The sequence below is a fragment of the Eumetopias jubatus genome, unplaced genomic scaffold, assembly GCF_037043125.1.
Source record: "Eumetopias jubatus isolate StellerSeaLion01/CBP00866 unplaced genomic scaffold, mEumJub1_p1.0 scaffold_8, whole genome shotgun sequence".
Lineage (NCBI taxonomy): Eukaryota > Metazoa > Chordata > Mammalia > Carnivora > Otariidae > Eumetopias > Eumetopias jubatus.
Window position 1 is genome coordinate 37,977,414 of NW_028274814.1, and position 23,518 is coordinate 38,000,931.

A 23,518-nucleotide genomic window follows, 5' to 3' on the forward strand; every position below is an offset into this window, starting at 1 on the left:
AAAAGGCTTTTCTAGTATACCGGCGAGCTGAAGAGTCTTTACTACTGCATCTTCTCTGGAGCAAGCCTCTGAAAATCATATGAGGGAAAAGTCTGATTGTAGAAGTAATTGTATTTCTTAATGTAGATAAATAATATTTAGTTCGCAGTAATAATAGGGTCAGATGGCACTATTTCTACTAAGGAAGTTACTCTGCTTCACTCTCCACGTCTCTCTATACGGTGCTCAGCCCTCTGGGAGGACAGTATCATTTGTGCAGAGTTCAACCCCAGCACCAGCCCCTGTCCCTTAAGGAAGTGTGTTTGTGTGTGTGTATGTGTGCATGCGTGTGTGCATGAGGATGAAAGTGTGTATGTGTATGTGTGGTGTTCAAGTGTCTCCCAACCATGTGGGAGTCTGGCAGAAACCGCCTGTTACATTGGTATCTGGCGTCACAAAGCAAGGTTTCATTGTTTTGAAATTAAAAAAAAAGTTAAAACCAGAACTAGCTTCACAAAGAAACTGTTTAAGAATCTGCACATTGGCCTCCTTTCAACTCTCTGTTCTTCTGACTAGACTGGGGGGAGGAAGGAAAAGTGGGGGCCGGGCAGGAGGCTGGAATAGAGAGAAAGGCTTGGGGAAGGGGAAAAAAACCTCATCCCTGACTGCTGTAGGACACTTCGGTCCCTTGTCTATTTTCCTTGTGTCTCCTCAGAGGGAGCTGATGGGGAATCTGGATGTGGTGACTAAGAGCTTCACCGTGAGTGACATTAGGCCATTAGGCCTTCGTGCCTGCTGACCAACAGGAGCCAGTTGTAGGTGGCATGCCAGCTGGTATGAGGGGAGGGACACCAGCAAAGAGGAAAGGGTGGCAGATACCCCACATCTAGCCAGATAGGTTGATTTGTCTGGTAAAACAATGATTGCAATTTTATTCTCTTTTTCCAAAGTCAATCCTTGAAGCATTATCCTCTCCCCCTGTACTGGCCATTGCGTGGATTAACTGGACACTTCTTTCCAGAAAATGGGAACAGAGCATAAAGAGTCAAGACATGCCCTTTGCTTTGCCTGCATTTTCCCTCCAGTTCTCTCTGTGCCAACACTTTCCCCCGACCAGAGCCATGTTTTTTAAAAAAATGGAACTGGCCTGCCCTCTTATCAGCAAGTGTTTTACTAAATTGGGTCTTAAGTGGGTCCTCTTGAAACCAGATTGCCCTTTTCTGGCCTCTTTGCTGAACAGTTTCTAACTCTTAGACAATGGTATTTCATCTTTTCTAGGTCCCTCAGGATGGAGATGCCATCATCTTCCTTAGCAACATCTATAATTATGGTTGATGAGGCTAAAAACATGACTACCAGGGTTATTCTGTACACCTAAACTAGCTTCTTGTCACATGTCTTGACCTTTAAGAATGATGGAACCCTTTTGATGACTTCCAAACTCCTCATTTTCAGGGTGTTCTTATTTCTCAGGCATTGGAAGGTGTCCTTCTCCTGCGGGCGCCTTGTTATCGAGAGCTGAATGATCAGGAGATGTTCTGGAAGGAAAATGGCTGTGAGAAACTGATAGCATCAGTCCAGACAAGCCCCCGAGGTTTGGAAGCAGGGTCACAGGATCAAGAAAGAGTAAGGAAGCCTGTTCCTTTGTCCTTGGACCTCCCAGTCAAAGTTAGAGGGTGGTGGTGGGGGGACTATAATAGCCTCTGAAGCAGAACAGAGAAAAATTAATGGAACAAGGCAAAATCCAGGAAAACATTCTCCCTTTTTGCCTCAAGACCAAAAAGAAACTTCTAGAAACAGGCAGAAAGGAGACAACTGAAAATCTCTCTGCTTAATATAGCCATGCACATGCTTAATTATTAAAAAGCTAAAGTATGGAAATACAAGAGTCTGGGCCATTCAGAGGAAAAATAAATATCGTTTACCAACCCCCAGAACTTACACGGCACTTCTTCAAGTCCCGTTGGTCCTCAGCCATTGACTGCTTTCTGCTGCCACTCAAGGGTTCTCAGAAGATTTAATGGTCATGGGCAAAGTTCTGCTCTAGGTGGAGGGTAGACATCACTTAATACGCTGCGGAGGAGGTTCATGATGTCATGATTGATTTTACCAGTCTGCATGATGACAGGTATCCTATACCAGTCGATCATGAGGTCAGGCCAGAAAGACCCATTGCCCTACACAGGGAACTCCCATCTGAAACTCCTTTCCTTCCCAGCAGCACAGTGCCAGGTGCCCTTGGCACTGCTGCCATTGTTCTTGCAGGGTGCAAGGCTAGCCGGTCTTCTGACAGAGCTGACTAGAAAGAAGAAGGGACCCTGTAGGTGAGAGTGGTGAAGGACCAGGGGCCACACTTAGGCAGGGCTCTAGGGGTAGTTGGCATGAGCCCAGCCTGTAGCCCATGCCACTGGCCAACGAGATTTGGTGATGCAGAAGACAAGTCCAAAAGGAAAAAAGAAAGCAGCATGAAGGTTGAGGGCATGCGTGTGTTGGGTGTGTGTGGGTGTGTGGATGTGTGTTTGTGTATGTGTGTGTGGTCAATTGAGATTCTAAATTTCTATCCAGGGACCAAATGTACAGCAAAAACCAGATATCAATCCAAAAGGGCTCCCCTCTCCACCATAACATATCTTAGCAGCACAATGGTAGATATCTTGGGAAACCAGACAGAGGACGACACCTAACTAATTTCTGGAAGGACTTCATGGCACCGAAAAGGAGCCAAAAAAATCTGGATGGGTTGGGCTTGGAGAAACAGGAAGAAACCCTTCTGCTTCTAGACTGTAAGTTAACCTGGGAGTATCTGGCACGTTTCTCCACTTTTTCATGGATCAGTCCTTGAAAGTGAGACTCGTCTTTGCTGGGGAATTGACTTTCCCCGACTTTAATTTCTAGGTTGCTCACATAAGGGCTGAGAGCGCACTGGGCCTGGAAGACATTCACTGGGTAAATCCTGGATGTCTGGGTCCTGTTTTCCCCAAATCACCTCCTTTTCAACCATCATTGTTGAAATCTATTTGGAGGAAACAGCACCGATAGGATGATGCTCTAGGCAGACGCAACTGGGCATAAGAGACGCTCGCACAGAGTCTCTGGTCCCACTATCACTGTGACCTCCTGACGCGTCCTGCCTGGTCCTGGTCCCCTCCACGGCTGCCACACACACTAGGGTAGGTCTGGAGGAAATCCTGCTCCCGAGTGAGGAAAAGAAGTAAGAGCTGACTTCTGGATGGACAAAGATTTTACCTGGTTGCTGTTCTCTGGCCCCTGCTATCTGAGTTTGGGTAGAGCAGTTGCCGGAGGGAGGATTCCCTGACCTCCAGGCAGCCCGACTCTAGCTCCGGCCTCTCAGTCAGTGCACGCTTTCCTGAGGAAACCACTGAGGAAAGTTTGTGGAAGTAAACAGAAAAGCCAGCCCCCTCTCCCATGGGGGATGCTGATGCTTATGGCGCCGGACTGCCCCTAGACAAAGTCCAAATCAGAGAACTGGAGCAGAATGGATAGAGTGAAGACAGGACTAAGACATGTCCTGGTCTCTCAAAGCAAGATGTAGTACAAATATACTTATCATATAGTTTTGGAAAAATGGAGGGAAATGGAAGCGAACACAAGATATGCAAAACAGTAAAGTCCAAACCTGTTGGTGGATCACAGAACAATGATTCACACTGGTGATACCTTTGCTCATTGTACAAATTAAAAGAATATTCGTTCCCTTTCCCCCAACCACATATAGAAAAGCACTTCAGAGTTCAAGGGTAAAGCTTGTCACACTCCAAATACAAAATGATTTACTTACATGCAGCAAAATATACAAGAAGGGAATTCAAAAACAAACTTAATTCAATTCATTATATTCGCTTGGCACAATTGCAATTCAGTTTTAAAAAAATATTTGTAAAATACTGAAACTGACCTGAATTCAAGTATAACAGTTTCTTCAACAGAAACATTATCAATGCAATAAAACATTACACGGAATATATCGAAGCAAAACGCCTTCTTTAGTTTTTCCCTTAAATTTCTCTGTTTTTTTAAATACAGTTTTAATGCCAACACAACTCACAATTATATTTTTAAAATGAATATTATTGCATTGTTTTTGCATATCTTGTGGGACAGAAAATGCAAAGAGTTACTGATTCCCATTTCAGAAGCAGAGACAGTGGTTTGTTTTTGCTTTCAAATGGCCCCAGATTCAGATCTCCCCACAGTTAGACCAGAAAGGGGGAGCTACACACTCATTCACGCATGGGCGCACTGTGTGGGTGTACATACACACGGACGACAGGTGCCCAGACAGTCCACCACACACACACACACACACACACACACACACACACACACACTCGCAGAGACTCACTCATCCAATCTTCCTCTCTCTGGCACCCACAAATACACCTCGCATTAAAAAGAACCCAACTCAATCACCCATATGTGCAAGACCGTATCAAGTGCATTACCTTTAAATTATAAAACCAAACCAAAAAAATTTTTGTTACTATCTACGGAAATTATAACAAATTATTGCGCATACACAATGGCTGGTAAAACTTGCCTACGGCGGCTCTATTGAACCCACCGTAGAAAAAGAAAACCACAACCGTTTAAATAATACAGTAAAACCAAACCCGATTTACATTTGCAAAAGTGAAAACAGTAAGGTGGGTGTACAAAGCTTTGTAAACACTTCTTCCTCCCCTCCCCCTGGGAAAACAAAATTAAAATAAAACAAAAACCAAAAAAACCCCCGAAAACTGCAACATGCTATCAAGAAAAATGTTAAACCCTAAAACAAAAGAGCGCTCAACAAGAAGCTCAGCACCACCTCGTCTTGTCAAGGGCCGGCTGCCCCTTCCCTGGCAGGCGGTGCCAGTGCCCCCTCGCCCCGATGCAGGCCCAGCCGCTGGGCTGGAGCTCGGTGGGCCTGTGCAGGGACGCTGGTCCTGATGCAGACGGGCGGGGCACGGCGGGGAGCCTGGGCCTTGGAGGCCGAATGCAGCCCTCGCCCTCTGCTCCCTTCCGCTCCCGAGCTCCTCTGCCTCGGGCTGCACCTCGTCCCTCTGGGGGACGGGGCTGTGTCCTCGCTGCAGTCACACCCCTGCTTCCTTCTGCAAATCCACAGGGCCCCGGCTCTATGGAGACAGTGAGGCTCATACAGAATATGTGCAAAATGATTTTTTTTTTTTTTTTTTACAAGCAAAGTTGAAAGACACCCGTTTGACATGGGGTCCTTTTGGTGAGGGCTACCGCAGGAAGCTGAGGTTCTCTTTCATGCCCGGAGGTGAGGGCAGGCGTCTCTTCTCTTGCTCTCCCTCGCTGATTCTTCCACTCCTCCTCACCACTCTACCTCTGTGGACACAATACAAACTGGGGTTGCTGCCTTCCTTCCCCCCGGAAAACGGACTCTGCACACCACCCAACTCTGCGTCTTGTCCCAACGAAATGAATGAAGACGCTGTTCCGGTTAACTCCAGGTCACGAGAACAGTGAGGCACTTCTGAAACGAACCCATTAGGAACATTGAAACAAATAAAAAACCCAGCGTCTCCCCAGCCCTAGCGACTACAGGCTGCCGGCGTGGGCTCTGCTGTCCTGGTGCTCCTCCTCGCTCCTCCGACACGCCCGAGCCGCGGCGCAGCTCTCGCCCTCTTGGCCCCCCGCTCTGTCCTGCCCCGGGTCCCTGCAGTTAACAAAAGGTAGTAGGGTGCCGTTGGGGCTCTGCTGGGCGCCCCCACTGAGGATGTTGTCGGCGGCGTTCTCCATCTCCTCTATGGTCATGTCACAGGCATCAGCCAGCTCCTGGGTTGTGACCTCGATAAACTTGGGATCTTGAGCAAACTGCCCCAGTCCTTCTGAAATCAAGACCTGAAGTGGGGAGGGAGGGCCATAAAGAAGAACCAAAGAGGAACATTATTCCTGGAGGTCAACTCTTCCCTTTAGGGCTGGAGCAAGGGGCCTGGGCCTGGTAACTTCGGGAAGTGAGTGTGTGTGTGTGTGTGTGTGTGTGTGCGCGCGCGCGCGCGCGCGTGAGCATGTGGGCATGCTGGGAGGGGTGCTCCCAGGAAAGGAGCTGACCCGGAGCATTGCCCAAAGGCATCAGGGATGTGTAGGCTGGAGGAGAGCTGTTTTGGCTGGGATACTCAAAAACTGTTGTCGAACACCTGAAAACTTGGCTCGCAGAGGGGCCGCGGGGTGCTGCTGTACTGCGGCCCAGGCAGAACCTGGCCTGCCTTGTCTTTTCTCCTCCCTGGCACCCGTAGGTGCCCCCCTGTTATTCTTGCCCAGAAACCTTCACTCTCCTTTGGGGAAACTGTTAAACTTGTGCCCCTTGCCCACTGCTGGCTGGCTGCCTTCGTGGGGGTGAGGATCCTGGCGTAGGATGTGTGCAAAACGCCAGGTCTGCACCTGCCTCTGCTCCAGCTCCAAAGGGCCAGAAGGCGGTCCCAGGGCTGCTCCCTCCTTCCTAGCGGCTGCTTTAGTGACTGGCTTTGGGGAAACCAGCTGCTGAGCCAAGGACAGGGGATTAATAGTGAAGCCTGAATGCCTTTCTCCCAGGTCTGTTTGCCCTGCTCCCATCACTCTTTATTTCCTGTCCTGCTTAAATTTTCTTCAGAGCTCCAGCGATGGCGGGCTCACTCCTTTATAGGAAAGCCCTCCTCATTTTGGGAAAGCTCTGTTGGAAAGGTCTTCCTCATGTAACCTGAAATCTGCCTGCTTGTCAGTTTGATCTGTTGCTCCAGTCCTGCACTCGAGACCCCCTGCCCAGGACATGAGGGACCTTACAGTTGGAGATGCCCATTGTGGCCTCCTAAGCCTCCCCCTTTCTTGGTTTGCTTCCCTAACTCCCTTGACCAGTGCTCATATGAGATAGCTTCTAGGGACCTCGCCAATCCCTTGCCATGTCCCTTTGGGCTTGTTCCAGTTTGTCAAAGTCCCCTAAAATGTGGTGCCAGGATCACACTAGATGCTCTGGCCAGGGCAGAGGATAGAGGACCTGGAAGCACTCTTGTTCTAGAATAGTGATTCTCAACACTGGCTGTGCATTAGAATCATCGCAGGGCTTTAAAGAATACCCATTTACTGTGTCCTAGGTTTCCAAAGCTCCCCAGGTTATTCTAATGCGCCCCAGGCTCGAGTCCCACAGATCCTGACTTTCTATGTGTGCAAACACAGCCCAGGCTCACCCCTACATCTAGAGCAGTCAGAGCTCCCCTCTGGCTGTACCGCGGAGCCCCGGGCCCTGGGGGGCGTTCTCTGGCCTGTGGCAGGGATATGCTACTCAGTCCTTTCTCCCTCTGCGGCAGGCCCTGCCCAAGCAGAAGCCTCTAGCGTCTTGTGTGATCACAGTTCTCTGCACACCATGCCCTCCTCCCCGGGAGTGCGGGTCTTTCTGGCCAAGAGACTTGACATCCACTCTACTTGGGAAAGGACCAGGGACTCCTGTCTCAGTTCCTCATGCGAAGTCCCTGGGCTGCCCTTGGCTTTTCCCTCCCCAGCGTGCCGTGTGGCCCAGGGTCACTTTACCGCTTCCACCAAGCTGCTGGCACTGCCGTGGAACTGCCTGCCCTGGGCCCCAGCCTGGCTGGGCACAGTGAGGGACACCGGCCGGGCTCTCCGGATGGCGCTGCTGCCCCCAGCGCAAGGCGTGGGCTCCCCGGACCAGGAGCCGCAGTGGATGGATGGGAAGCTGCTGTTGAGTTTCTCGCTGGACTCGGCCCCCTCCAGCCGCAGGGTGGGGATCGGCTGTGGGGGCCAGCCTCGGCTGCCCGGTGTGGCTGGGGGGGTGGCGCACGGCCTGGGGAACGTGCTGGGGGAATGGCTTCTCTGCAGGAGGGGGCTCAGGCCCGCCACTGCCAATGCCTGTGGACACACAAGGAGCTCGAGTTACTGGGAGAGGCGGACCTCTGCTTCCTCAGCAGCTCCTGCTCTCAGCTAGTCCCACCCACCTGGGGCCCACGCCCATCAGCCCACTGGCTCCGACCTCATCGAGACCTGGGTTAGCTTCTGCCACCCTAAGATAGATTTTGTGATCGTGCCAGTCTGAAGGACTCGCTTTCTCCTCTAAGTTCAGAAAGCTGTGACGGAGTGGAATCAAGAGCGTCCCCTTCTTATCACCGGCCCTATCGTCGGGCAGCTGAGAATCCTCTGGCTTTTGGTTTTCTCATCAGTAGTTTAGAAAGAATGCTGCCCTCATCATCTGTAAAACCAGGACACTAATGCCCTCTATCTCCCTATCTTGTGGGGTTGACATGAGATCCAAGTGAAATAAAGCCTGTGAAGAAGTATACTGTGCACCACAAAGATCTAGACAGAACCAGTATTTAGTTTTAATTTTTACAGTTAATCAGGCCATGAATCATGTCCTGCTGATCCTTAGCTCAGGTCATCTCTGAACTGTTGTTCAAATCTTTTTTTTTGTTTTTTGTTTTTTTAAATTAAAAAAAATTTTTTTACTGTTGTTCAAATCTTGCACTGTATTGTGATTAAACTTTTTACATGTTGTGTCTTCTGGCCCCCACTATGCTTGAGAATCCTGCGGCTGGGGCCTGACCCTCATGTCAAGTACCACAACGACCCGCTCTGAGCTGGTGTCCATGGAGAGTGGCATTGCACAGTGGGAGAGCCCAGCAGAGAGGCAGAGGGAAGGGAAAGCTGCAGCCTGGGTTGGGTGGCAGTGGAAAGGCATGGAGGGGCAAGTGTAAATAAAGAAGAGGTTCTTTCCTGTAGCATGATAAGAATACATGGGTGAAATGGACTTCTAGAAATCTTTAAAAATAGCACACACAGTGTCCACCCGCCCCCAACCAGCCTGCTAGTCTCTTCTGCCCACAGCTCTGGACGGTCCCCAGCCTGGGGTCCCTGGTTCCCTGGAGATCTAAGGGAAGTGTAAGGCTCTGCTCAATACTCCAGAAAGCCCCCTGGAAATCATCTGTATGCTGGCAATGCCACACAGGCTAAGTAAAACGGTGAGTACTGTGAGCTGAAATAATATCAACTTGGCTGAGCCACACTGGCCATCTTATGCACATTATAAGCTTTGATTGGCAGATGAGTGCCCTTGGGTATTAAAAAAAACCATTTAATGCATAGGCTTGTGGTGAGGGAGTATATACTTAGAGAGGAAAAAAATTTGGGAAATTTGGGCCCTAATTTGCCTAGAGGTAAGGGACTGGCCTTTGATTCTTTGAGGCTTCCATTAGTTCTAAGATACTGAGAACATGTTGGATACTGATGTCTTGGATTTCACTGGCTCAGCTGGAGTCAGCCATGCCAAGAGATATTTCAATTATCGAATCTTCTGAACCTGTTCTCCTTGGACATCAGTCTCTACTCTTGATCATGTTGCTGGCAGATTCTTTAATCATTTCTATATTTCGGGGGATGGGTTTGTGTGCAACTAGATCTCCAGGTATCTTGCAGCTCTAGGTATGATTACGTCTGCCCGAGTGCTCTGTGGTGTAAGCCGTTATCTGTGGAGGGAACATCTGTGCCATTGTAGGAAGGTCAGGCAGAATCCTGGAGCTGCTGATCCTTCTGAACCATGTGAGGAGCTCCTGCTCACCAGTATTTCCTAGGTGTCTCTCCACCCCCCGGGGAAACGACAGACCTTGTTAAGGTTCTCACTTGCATGGACGAGCCCCCTCATGTGCGGCTGTTAGGGCCAGGGGCTAGGGCTATCAGTGGTCCAAGACAGGAGGACTGAGTGGGGTCTTGGGATTTGCCATAATCACGGGGGTTGTGTAGCCTGCGGGGTGCTGGCCAGTGATGCCTCCTAAAGCCTCGGCTACCTGATGATGAACCAGATGCAAGGGCAGGACTGTCTTCTGAGAGACGTCTCCCCCTTGATTCTTCTGTCGCTTCAGACATTCCAGGTGGAAGGAGGCCCTTCGACCTGCAAAGCCAGCCAAAGAACTGTGATCAGCGCAGGGAAAAGGGACTGAGGTCTGCGAGCCTCAGACCATGGGGGGGTGCAAGGAGCCGCGTGAGTGGCCCTGGAGTCAACACTTCCCTACCGTTCGCCTCTCCTAAGACGTAGCATATGGCCAAATCCCACCCCCGCAAGCCATGGCTTTGGAATCCCATCTCATTGCTCTGGAAATCTGCCCAGCCCCTGCGTGGGGCTGTCTGAGCCAGTCACTCGAGTGCCTGACCGGCCACATCTGAAGAAAGAGAGAGGTGAGTATTTACCTAGTGAGGCAGAGCGGAGGAAACCCCTCTTTGGAGATTGCTGGATGCCTCTCTTGTCCTCCTCAGGTGGTGTTAATTGCCGATTTTCATCGTCCTGATAGGAGAGCCTGGAACAGAGAACTCCTGGTGCTTATTCTGCGAGCCGGGAAGTGCCACCCCATACGGAGAGCTGCCACCCCCTGAAGGCAGTTTGCTTTTTTCCCTAGTGAAGGGAACCCCTGCTTTGTGCTTTCGTAAAGATTCGGGGAGCAGGCAACAGGAACTCGCCCCCACCAGCCAGGCTCGGCCTGGCTCTCCCACATCACAGATGTTCCCAGCTCCTCACCCACAGCCTGTCTGCTCAGAAGCCTCGCATTTCTGATTTTCGGCAGTAGAGGCACTCTTGAGTCAAAGTTGGTGAGAAAGATGGCAAAAAATGTTTGGTCCACGAGATTCTTTCCAGGAACAGCCTAGGCTCCTCTGTTTACATATGTGGATGCTATTTACCCTGACCACTCCTGAGTTCAGCCCAAACTTCTCCCCCTCTCCCTAATTTCTCCCTGGCCTGCCCACCCTTCATCATCAAGCCACATAAGCAGCTGCCTACAGACAAATCTCCAGTCCGCCAGTCAGTGAATAGCAGAGCTGTAAGGGGCCTGGCTGCTAGACCTTTTGGATGGGACTCACAATGAGAAATAGACTGTACATTGTCCCATTTATATACACACCTAATCGAACTCAACTTCTTGAACCATATTTACCTTTTTTGCATGCATTGCCCTCTGGTGGTTTCTATTCTACTTCAGTCTTTTCTATTTCACTAAACAATGTCAGTTGCAATCCACTAAGTTGATTTCACAGTCCCCAGGGGAAGAAGACAGGTGCTTTCTAACCCCTTCACTTTACAGATGAGACCACTGACTCTGCCCCTGGTGTAACTCCACATGCTTTGAGGGCAGAGAATGTGTGGCCGTCCCTGCTCCTAGCATACTGGTTTTGATCCTTGGTACATGTGCAGGAAAATTTCTGACCAAAAAACCTCCAAACCTTTCCTCTTATTTTCAACGTGGTAAGCTTTCCCTATTATATTTTCTTCTTATCCAAATTGTACCCACTCTTGAAGACCCAGCTTCTATTTGATCTTGTGCCAGGAGCCTGTTATGGTCACCTTGACCTCAACCTCCTCTGAATGTCTGTCCCCTTCGTTGCTTGTACTACTCTGTGAGTGAAAATCTCCATGTTATCTCCCTCTTCTAAGATCTTAACTGGTTTGTAAAATATCCTTGAGTGCCGAGGCCGGTTTATTCATGATCTAGCAGAGTGCCTGGATGCACCAAGCACCAGAGCCAAAACGGATTGAAGCATATGCTTTTCCTGATTTCTAGGGTATGTGGCCATGTAAAAACTTGCAGTCTCTAAAAATCAAAAGGCTGAGGAGCTAGTCCTTCCTTATTATAAAGTGCTTTTAGAAAAGCTTCTAAAACAATGCACCTTAAACTTTTTGAATGCAACCCACAGTCATAAATACATTTTATGAGACTCAGTACACGGATATATGTATTGGCAATTAAACAAATATTTCACTAAATAATACCTCTGTGACATTGGATACACTATTATCTATTGTCTTATTCTAACCTATGCTATTCTGTGTTATGCTGTTCTTTCTTTTAAAGTGCTGCTCATGGCCTGGCCTTCTGGCACCTGAGGGGTGTTTTCTGGGGGCAGATACAGAATTGCCTCTCATGTGTCTCGGTTGATTTGAGAATCCTCTGCTCTTCAGCCCCTACAGGGAAATCATGCTTAGCCCGTGGAAGGGGCTGGCTGGGGCTGCTGAGCCTGCTGGGCCGGACAATAAGGGGCTTGTAAGAAGACATACCAAGACTAAGAAACCAGCGGGGGCATCAGCTCAAGGGGATAACTCCAGCCCTCGGAAAGCTTCAGCCTCTAAAAACGGTGGGAAGAATCTAAACAGTTACCGGCTGATGACGTCAGAACCAGAAAGCCAACTAGACAAAGGTGTAGAGGTGAAGTTCAGCCCTGGGGATTGTAAAGCACAGCCCAAGCAGAGAGCATGCTGGGATGGCCTTCACAATTCCCAGCCCCAGAACTTCCTTGGGGCCCTGAAGTGGGAGAAAGAAGCCTTCTACCAGAGCAACTGTGAAGAACCAGGCATCGCAGGACTTGTGAAGCTTGTGAGGGAGGTGTCCCCAGACCACACACAGTTTGAGAAAAATAATCCCCATTATGACCCATCCAGCAAAGAAGACAACCCCAAATGGTCCAAGGTCAATGTACAGTTTGTTCAGATGAAGTGTTTCATGACCCTGGTGCCTGAGCTCAAAACCCATCTCCAAGCTCACAAAGCCACTGGAGGCCCTTTAAAAAATAGGGCTCTCTCCACTCGCCAGATACTCTCCATTCAGCCCCTGACCCAAGAGGAGTTTGATTTTATTTTGAGGCTGCAGTAAAAGGAACCAAGTTAACTGGGACACTGTGGCTGGAATGGGCAAGACAAGACTCCAGAGAAGTCAAGCTTTTGTAAGACGAAAGAAGGTGTGAGGAGGCTTGTTTTGTTCATCTGGGGCTGTGTACATAGGTAGTTTTCATGTACCTTTTTCAATAAAACATTAATATAAAAGAAAGTGGTGATCATAATTAAGTAAATGTCACAACCTTCTAATGGGTCTAGACTTGTAGTTTTATTAAAAAACCTCCTCTTAAAAAATTCCAACACTGACAAAAACCTCGGCCACTGTTTGCCAACAGTGCCCTCTGCTGGGTGGCTTTATTATAAGTCGTTTCATGAACATTTATTTGCCAGTGTGTGTGTACGGAGTCTCACTATAAAATATATTTATGGGGCGCCTGGGTGGCTCAGTTGGTTAGGCGACTGCCTTCAGCTCAGGTCATGATCCTGGAGTCCCAGGATCGAGTCCCGCATCGGGCTCCCCGCTCAGCGGGGAGTCTGCTTCTCCCTCTGACTCTCTCCCCTCTCATGCTATCTCATTCTCTTTCTCAAATAAATAAAATCTTTAAAAAATATATATATTTATGACAGTTGGTTTCAGTAAAAAAAAGTTTATGAGACAATGTTTTGAAGTCTTCCTGAAACCACCGCATCACGAGGAAAGGCCAAGCTAACCAGGGACAGTGGTGTGTATGTGTGTACGTGTGCGTATGTGTCGTGTGGGCGGGGGCATACATCCATCTCCCGCATGAGGTGACAGATGCTTTGCAGGCATTCTTCTGACATGCGACCCCCCCCTTCCCCAAGTCCTGCCCAGAGGAGGGATTCCAGGGAGCTGCCCTTCACCCCCAGACCCTGTCCTACATATGGGCTGGCCCGGGCCGAGGCAGCCGCACTCACATCTCTGTGGAGATCAGGCTGGGCTCACTGCAGTACTCCGTGTCTTCGCTCATCCGCACGTCATAGGGCTCGTCCTGAGAGACCTCCTGACACACCATGGCTATCTGGCTCTCCCGGGAGTGGCACCTGAAGGGTCCAAGAGGGAGAAGTGAAGTCAGAAACTGCTACCCCCACCGTTCCCTCACAGGTGAAGCGTCACACACACGCGCCCACACAGCCACACAGCGAACACGTGCACACACCCGCCCACACAGTGAACACGCACACACACGAGCCCACACACCCACACAGCGAACACACGCACACAGATGTCCACACAGCGAACATGCACACACACACACACAGCGAACACCCTCACCCACACACCCACACAGCGAACACACGCACACACCCACACTGCCCACACACCCACACAGCGAACATGCGCCCACACACCCACACAGCAAACACACGCACACACACGCCCACAGTGAACACGCGCACAGACTCGCGCCCACACCCACAGTAAACATGTGCCCACACACCCACACGGCGAACACATGCACACGCACGCCCACACACCCACACAGTGAACACACGCACACACATACAGCGAACATGTGCACACATGCACCCACACACCTGCCCACACACACAGCGAACACATGCACACACGCGCCCACATAGCGAACACGCGCCCACACTCGTGAACACACACCCACACACCCACCCACACACCCACACAGCGAACACATGCACACACTCACACAGCAAACACGAGACCACACACACAGCGAACATACGCACACACACGCGCAGACACCCACACTGCAAACACACCCACACACTCACACACGCACACACACAGTGAACACGCACACACATGCACCCACATAGCAAACACACGCACACACGTGTCCACACAGTGAACACGCACACACACATGCCCACACACACAGCGAATACGCACACACGTGCCCACACACTCACACAGTGAACACACACACACGTGCCCACACACACAGCGAACACGCACACACGTGCCCACACACTCACACAGTGAACACACACGCCCACACACAGAGTGAACACACACACACGTGCCCCCACACTCAGTCAACACACACACACGTGCCCCCACACTCACACAGCGAACACGTGCACACACATGCCCACACACTCACACAACTGCTGTGGCCTCTTCCTCCCACAGCTGCTGACGAAGCAGCAGAGCCACAGAAACAGTAAGATCAGGATGAGGACTCCATATGGAATAAGCATCTCCGGGTTAGGACCCAAGGAGATCTGAGTTCGGACCCCAATTCAATTGCCTTCTGGCATGAGTCACTGGCCCACCCCCCATGCTTCCGTATCCCCATCAATAAAATCAGAGTAGCGTATGCCCTGCTTGACTCAGAGACTTGTCATGAGTAACAAATGAATTAACAGATGAGATGGGGTTTTGAAAGGTGGAAAGGTCCAGCTTTTAAAACAGGGGCCTGGGGTGCTCTATACGGGCTGGGGTGGGTCCTGAGAGGGCTGTCCTCTCCCTCTGCTAGAGACAGCCAGGCCTTTGGTGCTGGTTGGGCAGAGCTGGGAAGTTCCTGGGGTCACATTTTGCCATGCCTTTGGGTTTGATATTGGCTGCTTAGAGTGACGGCAAAGACTAGAAGCCTCACGTCGATGGGTTTGTTCTCCTGGGCAGTGAGCCTGAGTCCCTCCTGCACCAGGGTGTGCCCTGGATGATTCTGCTCACCCTTTGGCCCAGGTGTTCTCCCTTTTCCTGTCTGTGCCTCTCAGTACCTCCCTCAGTCTTTCTTCCTATAGATCCTGAATGCTGGGGCTCACTTTACTCCCAAACCCATGAAGGCATGACCCGGGGCCTCTGAGCTGTGGCAACTCAGGAAGCTACCCTCCTCGGGTACCTCCCCGGTTCTCTGGAGCAGGCCCTACCAGGTGGCTGCCCATCCCACAGTGAGGGCAGATGAAATGTTGAAGGCTTTTGATGGGGTGGGAAGAGGAGAGGTGAAAGGAGTTTTGGGGAGATGAGCGGGAGGTGGAGAATGGCAACAGGCAGGCAACACCACTTCTCAGGGGCCGCTGTGTACAAGACATGCTGGCCCGTCCCCAGTAAAAGCAAGGCCAGTGTTGGGCCACTGAACTTAGCCTTGAGCTGCAACACGAAGGCTGAGACCCCAGAGCTACAACTTGGCTTAACTTGTCCCTCCTCACCAAGCTGAAGCTTACTGCCTTGAGTGTTGTTTTTCTCACTGTGCAGGGAGGGAGGGAGCCAGTATTTAGTGAGCATTTATTATGTGCTGGGCATTGTGCTAGGCTCTTGTGTGTACCGTAGTTCATGGATAGAGGGATCTGTGGGGAGAAGAAGAAAATCCCCCGATGTCTCTCCCTACCTCCTCTCTTAAAAACCACTCCCCCTTCATTTAATACAGACCACAGTTTAATAGGAAAATACTCTCTGAAGGAGGTATTAGTTCAGACTGAGATGCTAATGATGGACACAATGAGCCTTCCTAAAGAAGAGATTTTGGTAAGGGGAGCAAGGGAGAAAATGGCACCAGGACTGAGTCCCTGAAGTTCGCAGGAGGTTTGTAGAAAAGGGAGGGGCCCCCAAGACAGGCACGGGCCAGCCACCTGAACTCTGATACTCCCCTGTGCAAAGCTAACCTTTCAGATCAGCATAAAAAATCCAGGGCTGAGCACACTGCCCTGAGCATGGAAGGCCTCAACATACATCTCTTGAGTAGAAGGACTCACACGACATTGCTTTCAGGTGGTTTCACCAGCCATTCTTCCAGACAGTAAAGTAGACTGATGGCCAATCTGACTTGGCTGTCATCAGACACCATTAAATGCCCAGGCCATGTAGGTGTCCATGGGGCCACTTGAAAGTGGGTGTTAAGAAGGGAAGTGAAAACCAGGGGGCAGGTATGCTGGCTCCTTAGATGAAAGCAGCTTCAGGACACTTGTCCAAAAAGACACTCACACATCACAATTATTTTCTAAGCTCGTGAACAAGAGAGATCTGCCCAAGAACATGGCATGCTGGGGATCTGCCCGGCCTGCTGTGGTGGGGGTGCTGTCCACTAAGAGAGAGGTGGCAAGATACAGGGAGGCATGTCCTCTCCCACCCAGCCTTGGGAACCCAGAGCTGTTGACAGAAACAGGGAGGAGACCCTTTAGGCCCAGACTGTGCTTCCAGAGGCCTAGAGCACGGCAGTAGGCACCTACCATCCCATTATATCATAGCAATGCATCCTGGAGCACCAGGGAATAGAGGGTGGGGAGAAAAGCATGCATCAGGTGGTGGGAGATCAAACTACCAGGAATGATCCTACACTGGGGCAGAATGGGCAAGCGCTACGGTGAAGGGCCTCTTGCCACCAAAATTCCCCTCCCAAGAGGGTTGAGAAGGGTGTAAAGAAGAGGTGGTAGGTAGCTCCATTCCCATCCCAACTAGGCCAAAGGCCAGGTTTGTGCAGACTTGGGAGAGGCTGGGGGAACAGAGTCTGTTGTATAGCCAGGATGCCAGCATCCCGGGGGGCGGGGGCCTGGGCTCCTCAGCTTGGGTAGCATGAGAGAGCACAGGAGGCTCTGTCCCACAGTGTGCATCACAGGACACTTGACGGCCATCAGGACCATGATGCCTTCGCCCAAGGGCGGCTGCCACATTTAATCAAGGGCAAGATAGGGAGGCCTATCTCTTGGTGGGATCTGGGGCAGCAGCCTCCATCCCAGCTCGAGGGGTGCGTGGTAGCCCTGGGGGCCAAACTCTACCCCCCATCCAGTCTGGGCTGGAGTGTGTGGGGCCCCTGTGCACAGGCCCTGGATGCCCCACCCTCCTCCTTACCTCTTGGAGCTGAGCTTCCAGGCTGCCTCCTGTACCCGGACGGCAGGAGACAAGGGGGGCCCACGGCCCTCCACGGTGCTGACCGAGCTGGGGTAGCCAGCGGGGCGGGGGAAGCGGCCCAGGGCAGTGTTGTTGGCATTGTTGATGTTGGCGTTGGAGCCAGTGGACGAGTAGCTGCTGGGGGTGAAAGTGGAGTCCACCAGTTTCTCGTGGGACGGCGACCCGGTGTCGCCTTGGCTGTTAGCCGCCTTGTTGATGTGCAGTGGGCGCTGGGTGGTGAAGGTCTGGGGGAAGGCGCTCCGGCCGTCGCTTTGGTAGCAGCCAACGTGGTTGCCGAACAGGCCGCCGGCCCTCTGTGGGCGAGACAGGAGGGGTGGGAGGAGGAGAAAGCCCTCTCAGCTACCTCTCCTTCTCGGCCAAGGCACGGAAGGCTGTCTGCCTTCCAGAGAGCACAGCCACGCCGGGCAGCATGGGGTGGACGGGGAGCTCTTGGCCCGCGTGGCCTGGCAGCTGGAGGGGAGGGACGCAGACGGTCCCCTCTGAAACCGCTGGGGGGGCCGGTGAGGGACAGGACCAGCCAAGCACGAAGGCTGCTGCCCTGGGACTTTCTACCGAACCCCCTGAGGACTCAAGAACCAGTGTAGGATGGCAATCCTTAGTTGCAGCCAGTTGCTCGCTCGCCTTGGCGGCTGTGAGGCACTGAGAGGGCTGAGGGGTGGGGAAAGGGACCAGGAGATTCTAATGAGAATTTTTAAAATGGAGATCCAACTGGCTCACTGAGCTAGAAACTATGTTGGCCAAACAGTTTTGAAAATAAGGATGACGCATTGACTCCTTTAATTATATTCTGGCCTTCTCTCCCCTGGGCAATTCTTACAGATTTCAGATCAGGACTCAGTGTTTTCCCCCAACATTCTTTCCTTGTCCTGGGGCGAGTGGGCAAGTAGCTATCTGCAAGTTGGTCTGTGGGGTCTCGCTGGGGCAGTGAGAGCATGGTGCTGTGTCCCTGAGGCCATTCGGTGATGGACATTTCACAGTGATGAGGATGAGGATGGTGATGACAGGGCAGCAACAGGCCGGGCAGGCTGTCCTCCCTCCCGGTGTCTCCACAGCCCAGGACCCCTGCGTGGGGGCTCGCAGGGCCCCAGCGCGATGCTGCTCGGTGGCTTCTCCCTCGCTTTGGAGGTATTTTAGCCAAATACCTTCGGGGTTCGGCAGGGACCACCATGAATGGAGAGAGCAAGTCAGGTTTGGTTTCCACCAAAAAACGGAAGCTCAGCCTCCATATCCAGGAAAGGAGAGGGAAGGAAGGCTGGAGGGGACTTTTGTGACCGGGAGAACACGTGCTTTCTCTCAAGAGGACAATTGTCCCTGGGCTCTGCTCCTCTGCTGCCACGTGGGAACACAAGCCAGATTCTCTGATATTTTAGAGAGAAGTCAGAGGTCTAGGTTTTTATTTGAATGTGCCAGATTTCTGAATGCTGGCAAACAAAATCGGTCTGCAGGTTAGATGCGGCCAAAAGTGGCCCCACGGCTTTGCAGCTTCTAATGCAGAAGGTTCTCCTAGGAAACATGTCCCTTAAGAAAATGGCTCCTCCCCTCTTTCTCCGAGAGCCAGTGACACTCTGGGAGCTGCCATGTCCTGGGAGCCCAGGCTTGAGTTGGAGTCAGACTCGGAGAAGGCCAAGGGATAGGAAGTAGCTGAGTGGGAAGAGCTTGGAATCTGCCAGAGAGCTCAGGGCATTCCCCCTGGATTTCCTTGGCAGAATGCCAGCCCACCCTCTTGCTTCCAGCTGAGCTTTATAAAGGTAAGAGAGTGCTCCTGTGGCATCTACCTACCCTGAAAATGTCGTCTTCGGAGGCAGCAGACACAGCCTCCTTCATGGCCTTGTCCAGCTCCTCCTCGGCCGTCAGATCTCCAGAGATCGCCCGTCGGATCTCAGGCCCGATGTCATGCAGTGTGCGCAAGCCAGCCTGAAACCCAGAGGGACACCCAGCTGCCTGACCCGCTGCCTCCCCATTAGGCAGGTGAGCCTGCTGAGGGTTTATCTGTGTGTGCTAACCAGGGATGTGCTTTGAGACCTCCCTTGTCTGCCCCAGACTGGAAGAATCCATTTCTCCACCCAGGAAGGATAAAGGCACATTAGGAGGGGCCATGAAGAAGGCAGGACTGGGGAAGCAGGGTGTGTGGGAGGCAGTGTGTCACCCCTTCACACACACACACACACACACACCTTTGGAAAGGCTTGGAGCTCCCTGAAAGTTCTGGAGGGACCTGGCCTCTGACCCTTGGCCAGAGGTCGGAAGAAGGTGATCAGGCCCTTCCTTAGGGTGTGGACCCCCTCCTTGCCTCTTACCTGCAAGGATAGGGCGTTCCTCTGGGAGGGTTTGCCCACCAGGCCCTGCTCTTTGCGCTTCTTGAATTTCCGGAAGTACTCCTGGATCAGGAAAGTAGCGTAAAACTTGCCAACCGTGACCTCGTCATCTGAGACAGAAGAGAGGACAGAAGGGAGGTAAAGGGGGGAATTCAGTTGGGCTTCATTCACTTTTTTTCAGCATCCAAGCTTTCTGAAGTTTTTTAAACTTTTTTTTTTTAAGAGGTAGTCCATTCACATGGTTCAGAAAGGCAAAAATATATTACAAGGTGTACAGTGAAAAGTCTCTCTCCTACCCCCCCATCCGCCGAGTTACCACCTTTCAATAGATAACCTTTCTAAAATTAGTTTCTTTTTTTTAAAAAGATTTTATTTATTTATTTGACAGAGAGAGAGAGAGAGAGTTAGCGAGAGCTGGAACACACGCAGCGGGAGTGGGAGAGGGAGAAGCAGCCTTCCCGCTGAGCAGGGAGCCCGATGCGGGGCTAGGATCCCAGGACCCTGGGATCGTGACCTGAGCTGAAGGCAGACGCTTAATGGCTGAGTCACCCAGGCGTCCCTCTAAAATTAGTTTCTTGAGTATTTTTCCGGAGAGTCTTTCTGCAAATGCTTTCTGCAAATAAGCAAACATATTCTTAGCACCCCCCCTTTTTTTTTAACAGTAGAAGTAGCCTATTATCAAAATTATTTCCCACCTTGCTTTAAAACCAACAAAAAAGCGTAAAAGCAACTTTTAAAAAAGTAAAAAAAAATTAACTGACATTGCTAACTAATTTTTTATTTGATTCCAAAACTTGAGGTGACCATCATAAATTGACTAGTCCCCTAAGTGCAAACAATTCTGGTTAAAGATGGAGTCTGGTGGAAGGAGCACCTTTCTTCTCTAAGTTTGGGTTTTGCTTTCAAACCAGACAGATTGGCTTTTCTTACCATGTGGCTTGGCTGGGTCCCTGCTGGGCTAGACCCCCAAGTTACACATGACATAGTCAGCCTCTGTGTTGGGAACGAACCAGGTGGTGGAGAAGCCAAAGAGTCTCCAAGGAGAACATTGCATGCCCTGTGAGTAGCCTCTTGGCTCCATCTTCTGCTTCTCAAGGAAATGGGCCCAGGAGACAGTTGGTAGGTTAGACATAGTCAACCTGAGATGGTTGTCCTACTCTTAGTTGTCTCTTAAGAATGTCCACATCCACAGCAGTAGTGACCTTCCACATGGCAAACACCTCATTCCCATGTGGGAGAGAAAACCCGAGTCCCCTGTCTAGGGTAGTCAGTGAGGAAGAGCTGCAGGGCAGAGAGAGCTTGGAATTCTGGTTTCCTCCAGGCCTGGGTTTGAATTCTCAATCTGCCAGGTACTCACACTAGAGCATTGGGTCAGCTACATAGCTTCTGAGAACTTCAGTTTCTTGAGCAAACGTCACAGCAATGTTATAAGGATTAAATAAGGTATGCAAAATGTCACGTGGTGCTTGGCCTGTCTAGGTGACTTTTCACTGAGCTCCAGTCCTGATTCCCTTTGGGAAGTGGTTCTCAACAGGGCCGGTGTCAACATTAAGGAGTGTTTTGGGAATGTGTGGGATTTTTTTGGTTGTCACAGTGTGCTACAGGCATTAGGTGGTTCCAGATGTGTCCCTTAAAACACAGGCATGTTTTGCACAACAAATAATAGATTTACACTCTGCCTGATGTCCTTACCTGAGCTAAGAACCTAACTTCATTTTACATATGAACAGAAAATAATTTTTTTGCCTGGTTTTAATATATCCAGAATTTCCCAGGAATATAACTGCTAGGTAAATTGATGGACTTTGCTTTGTTTCCACTTGACCAAGAGGGCTTTACATTTTGGAAAATTGTATCCCTGATGGCAATGTTCCTTGTGGTATCTGAGTCACCTGCTGCATCTGACCCGCTTATATCAGTCTGCATTTGTTCTATGTATGTGCATGTACATATATATACATGTGTGTATATTATATTATTTAATATACTTAGTTATCCCTTACTTCAAATGACAAATACAAAATGTCAACAATAGTCAATATTGTCTTAGTTCCTTTAAACACAAACTTACTCATCATAAGTGGATGCATGCAAGTATTTTATCAGTTAACTGTAGCTTCCGGCATAGTGCCATAACCCATAGTGCCCAAGCGTGTATATATTGAATAACATTTGACTTTAATGTATTTTATATTAAGGTGTTATATATATATGTTTTTAAAGATTTTATTTATTTACTTGAGAGAGAGAGAGAGAGAGAGCACGAACAGGAGGGTGGGCAGAGGAAGAGGGAGAAAGCAGGCTCCTTGTTGAGCTGGGAACCTGATGCGGGGCTCGATCCCAGGACCTCAGGGTCATGACCTGAGCTGAAGGCAGTCACTTAACCGACTGAGCCACTCAGGTGCCCCAAGTAAAGGTGTTATATTAATATTTTGGAAATTATTTCTGTAGGAAGGTTATAATTTTCATTCAGGATAGTAATAGGGGCATTATAAACTATTCGTTATGAAAAGGGGCACTGGGTTTGAGAGAGTAGAGAAACACTGCCCTATATAAAACAAAAAGAATTTCAACCAAGAGCAGATCTCAGGGGATTCTTTTTCCAGGTCCCTTTTATTTCCAGAGGAACCAGCCTAGTAGTTTATGGGGAAACCTATACTTTGCAGAGTTTCTTTGGAAGTTCTGCCAAACCTCTGAGCATCAAGGGGCCTTGCCTAGTCTATGAAATGTATGATTAGACCAGATTTCCAACCTGACATTCTGTATCTGAGTTTGTGAAGGCATGGCGCCCTTGTCCCTTCCAACCAATAGGGCCTTGGAGCCTCACAGGAAGGGCTGGGGAGCGGGGAGAAGCAGTCTTCCCACGAGCCTTGTGGACTCAGGAACCAGGCAAGAGCCAAGGGTGTGGAGATCGCGGGAGCACTCACCACCCGCTGGGGGCACCACTTGGTCCAGCAGCTTCATGCTGGTCCGCTTCCAGATCTTCTTGATTATGGCCCGCAGCTCCTCGTTGGCTTGTTCTAGGTTTCCTGAGGGGAGGGAGATGCAAGGCTGAAAACGATCATCAGCCCCTTGGGGGCCCACCCCAGAGGGACCCATGGGGTGGGTCCCCCTGAGCAGAGTGGGAAGCCGCTGCCCCACAGAAAGCCCTGGTCCATCAGCTTCACTTTCTTTCTCTCCATTCGACTGAATGTCACCTCCATCTTCTTTTTCTTTGTATTGCTCTCCATGGTCCTACCTCTCCCTCCCTCTGTTCCTTGTCCAGTGCCATTCCTTCTCCCTTCCTCCCTGCCTGCTGCTCAGGCCAGCCAGTAGCGATCCTTCATCCCCACACGCTGCTTCCTCGTGAGTGGCCCTTGGAGCGGACCAGACAGCCTGGCCCAAGTGAGCTCATCTGCCCTCTGCCAGAGAGCAGGAGGAGCTGCTCTGGTGCACAACACTTCTCACGGGGCTCTATGGGTGATCGAGGTTTTCCCCACACAAAGCATCCATATGCAGGGGGACCTCGGTGTCAAAGCTCTTTGCTGCATGTCCTGTGGGGAAGAGGTGGCAAAACCTCAGTGTAGAAGCTGGACTCAAAACACATTGGGTTCTGTTTTGGAGATTCTCTGGGTCTACTTTCTCCACTGGTAAAACAGGCTTAATTTGCTGCCGATCCCATGCAGCCTCTGGGACACTGGTGGTATAGCAGCTGTAAGACAGGGTGTGGTGGGCAGTAGTGTAAGACCCCCTGAGCTATGTCCCACCACCACTGATATATACACACCTTGCCTGGTC

At 50.6% G+C, this 23,518-nt stretch overlaps 1 protein-coding gene and 1 pseudogene across 14 annotated transcripts in view; one reads left to right on the plus strand and one right to left on the minus strand.

Moving 5' to 3' along the window:
• The window catches only part of LOC114222526 (thymocyte nuclear protein 1 pseudogene), a 33,966-nt pseudogene extending 21,331 nt beyond the window's left edge, over positions 1 to 12,635 (plus strand).
• The window catches only part of CACNA1C (calcium voltage-gated channel subunit alpha1 C), a 720,546-nt gene continuing 702,243 nt past the window's right edge, over positions 5,216 to 23,518 (minus strand). For all 14 annotated transcript variants that reach the window (XM_088025853.1, XM_088025852.1, XM_028121052.1 and 11 more), the window contains 9 exons: positions 22,669 to 22,770; positions 19,724 to 19,851; positions 19,206 to 19,340; positions 17,367 to 17,719; positions 13,520 to 13,645; positions 10,171 to 10,277; positions 9,771 to 9,874; positions 7,507 to 7,842; positions 5,216 to 5,847 (listed from right to left, as the gene is read on the minus strand). In XM_088025853.1, coding sequence (XP_087881979.1) covers positions 5,545 to 5,847; positions 7,507 to 7,842; positions 9,771 to 9,874; positions 10,171 to 10,277; positions 13,520 to 13,645; positions 17,367 to 17,719; positions 19,206 to 19,340; positions 19,724 to 19,851; positions 22,669 to 22,770 — 1,694 coding nt within the window. In that variant the 3' untranslated portion in view covers positions 5,216 to 5,544. The remainder of the gene's footprint in view (positions 5,848 to 7,506; positions 7,843 to 9,770; positions 9,875 to 10,170; positions 10,278 to 13,519; positions 13,646 to 17,366; positions 17,720 to 19,205; positions 19,341 to 19,723; positions 19,852 to 22,668; positions 22,771 to 23,518) is intronic.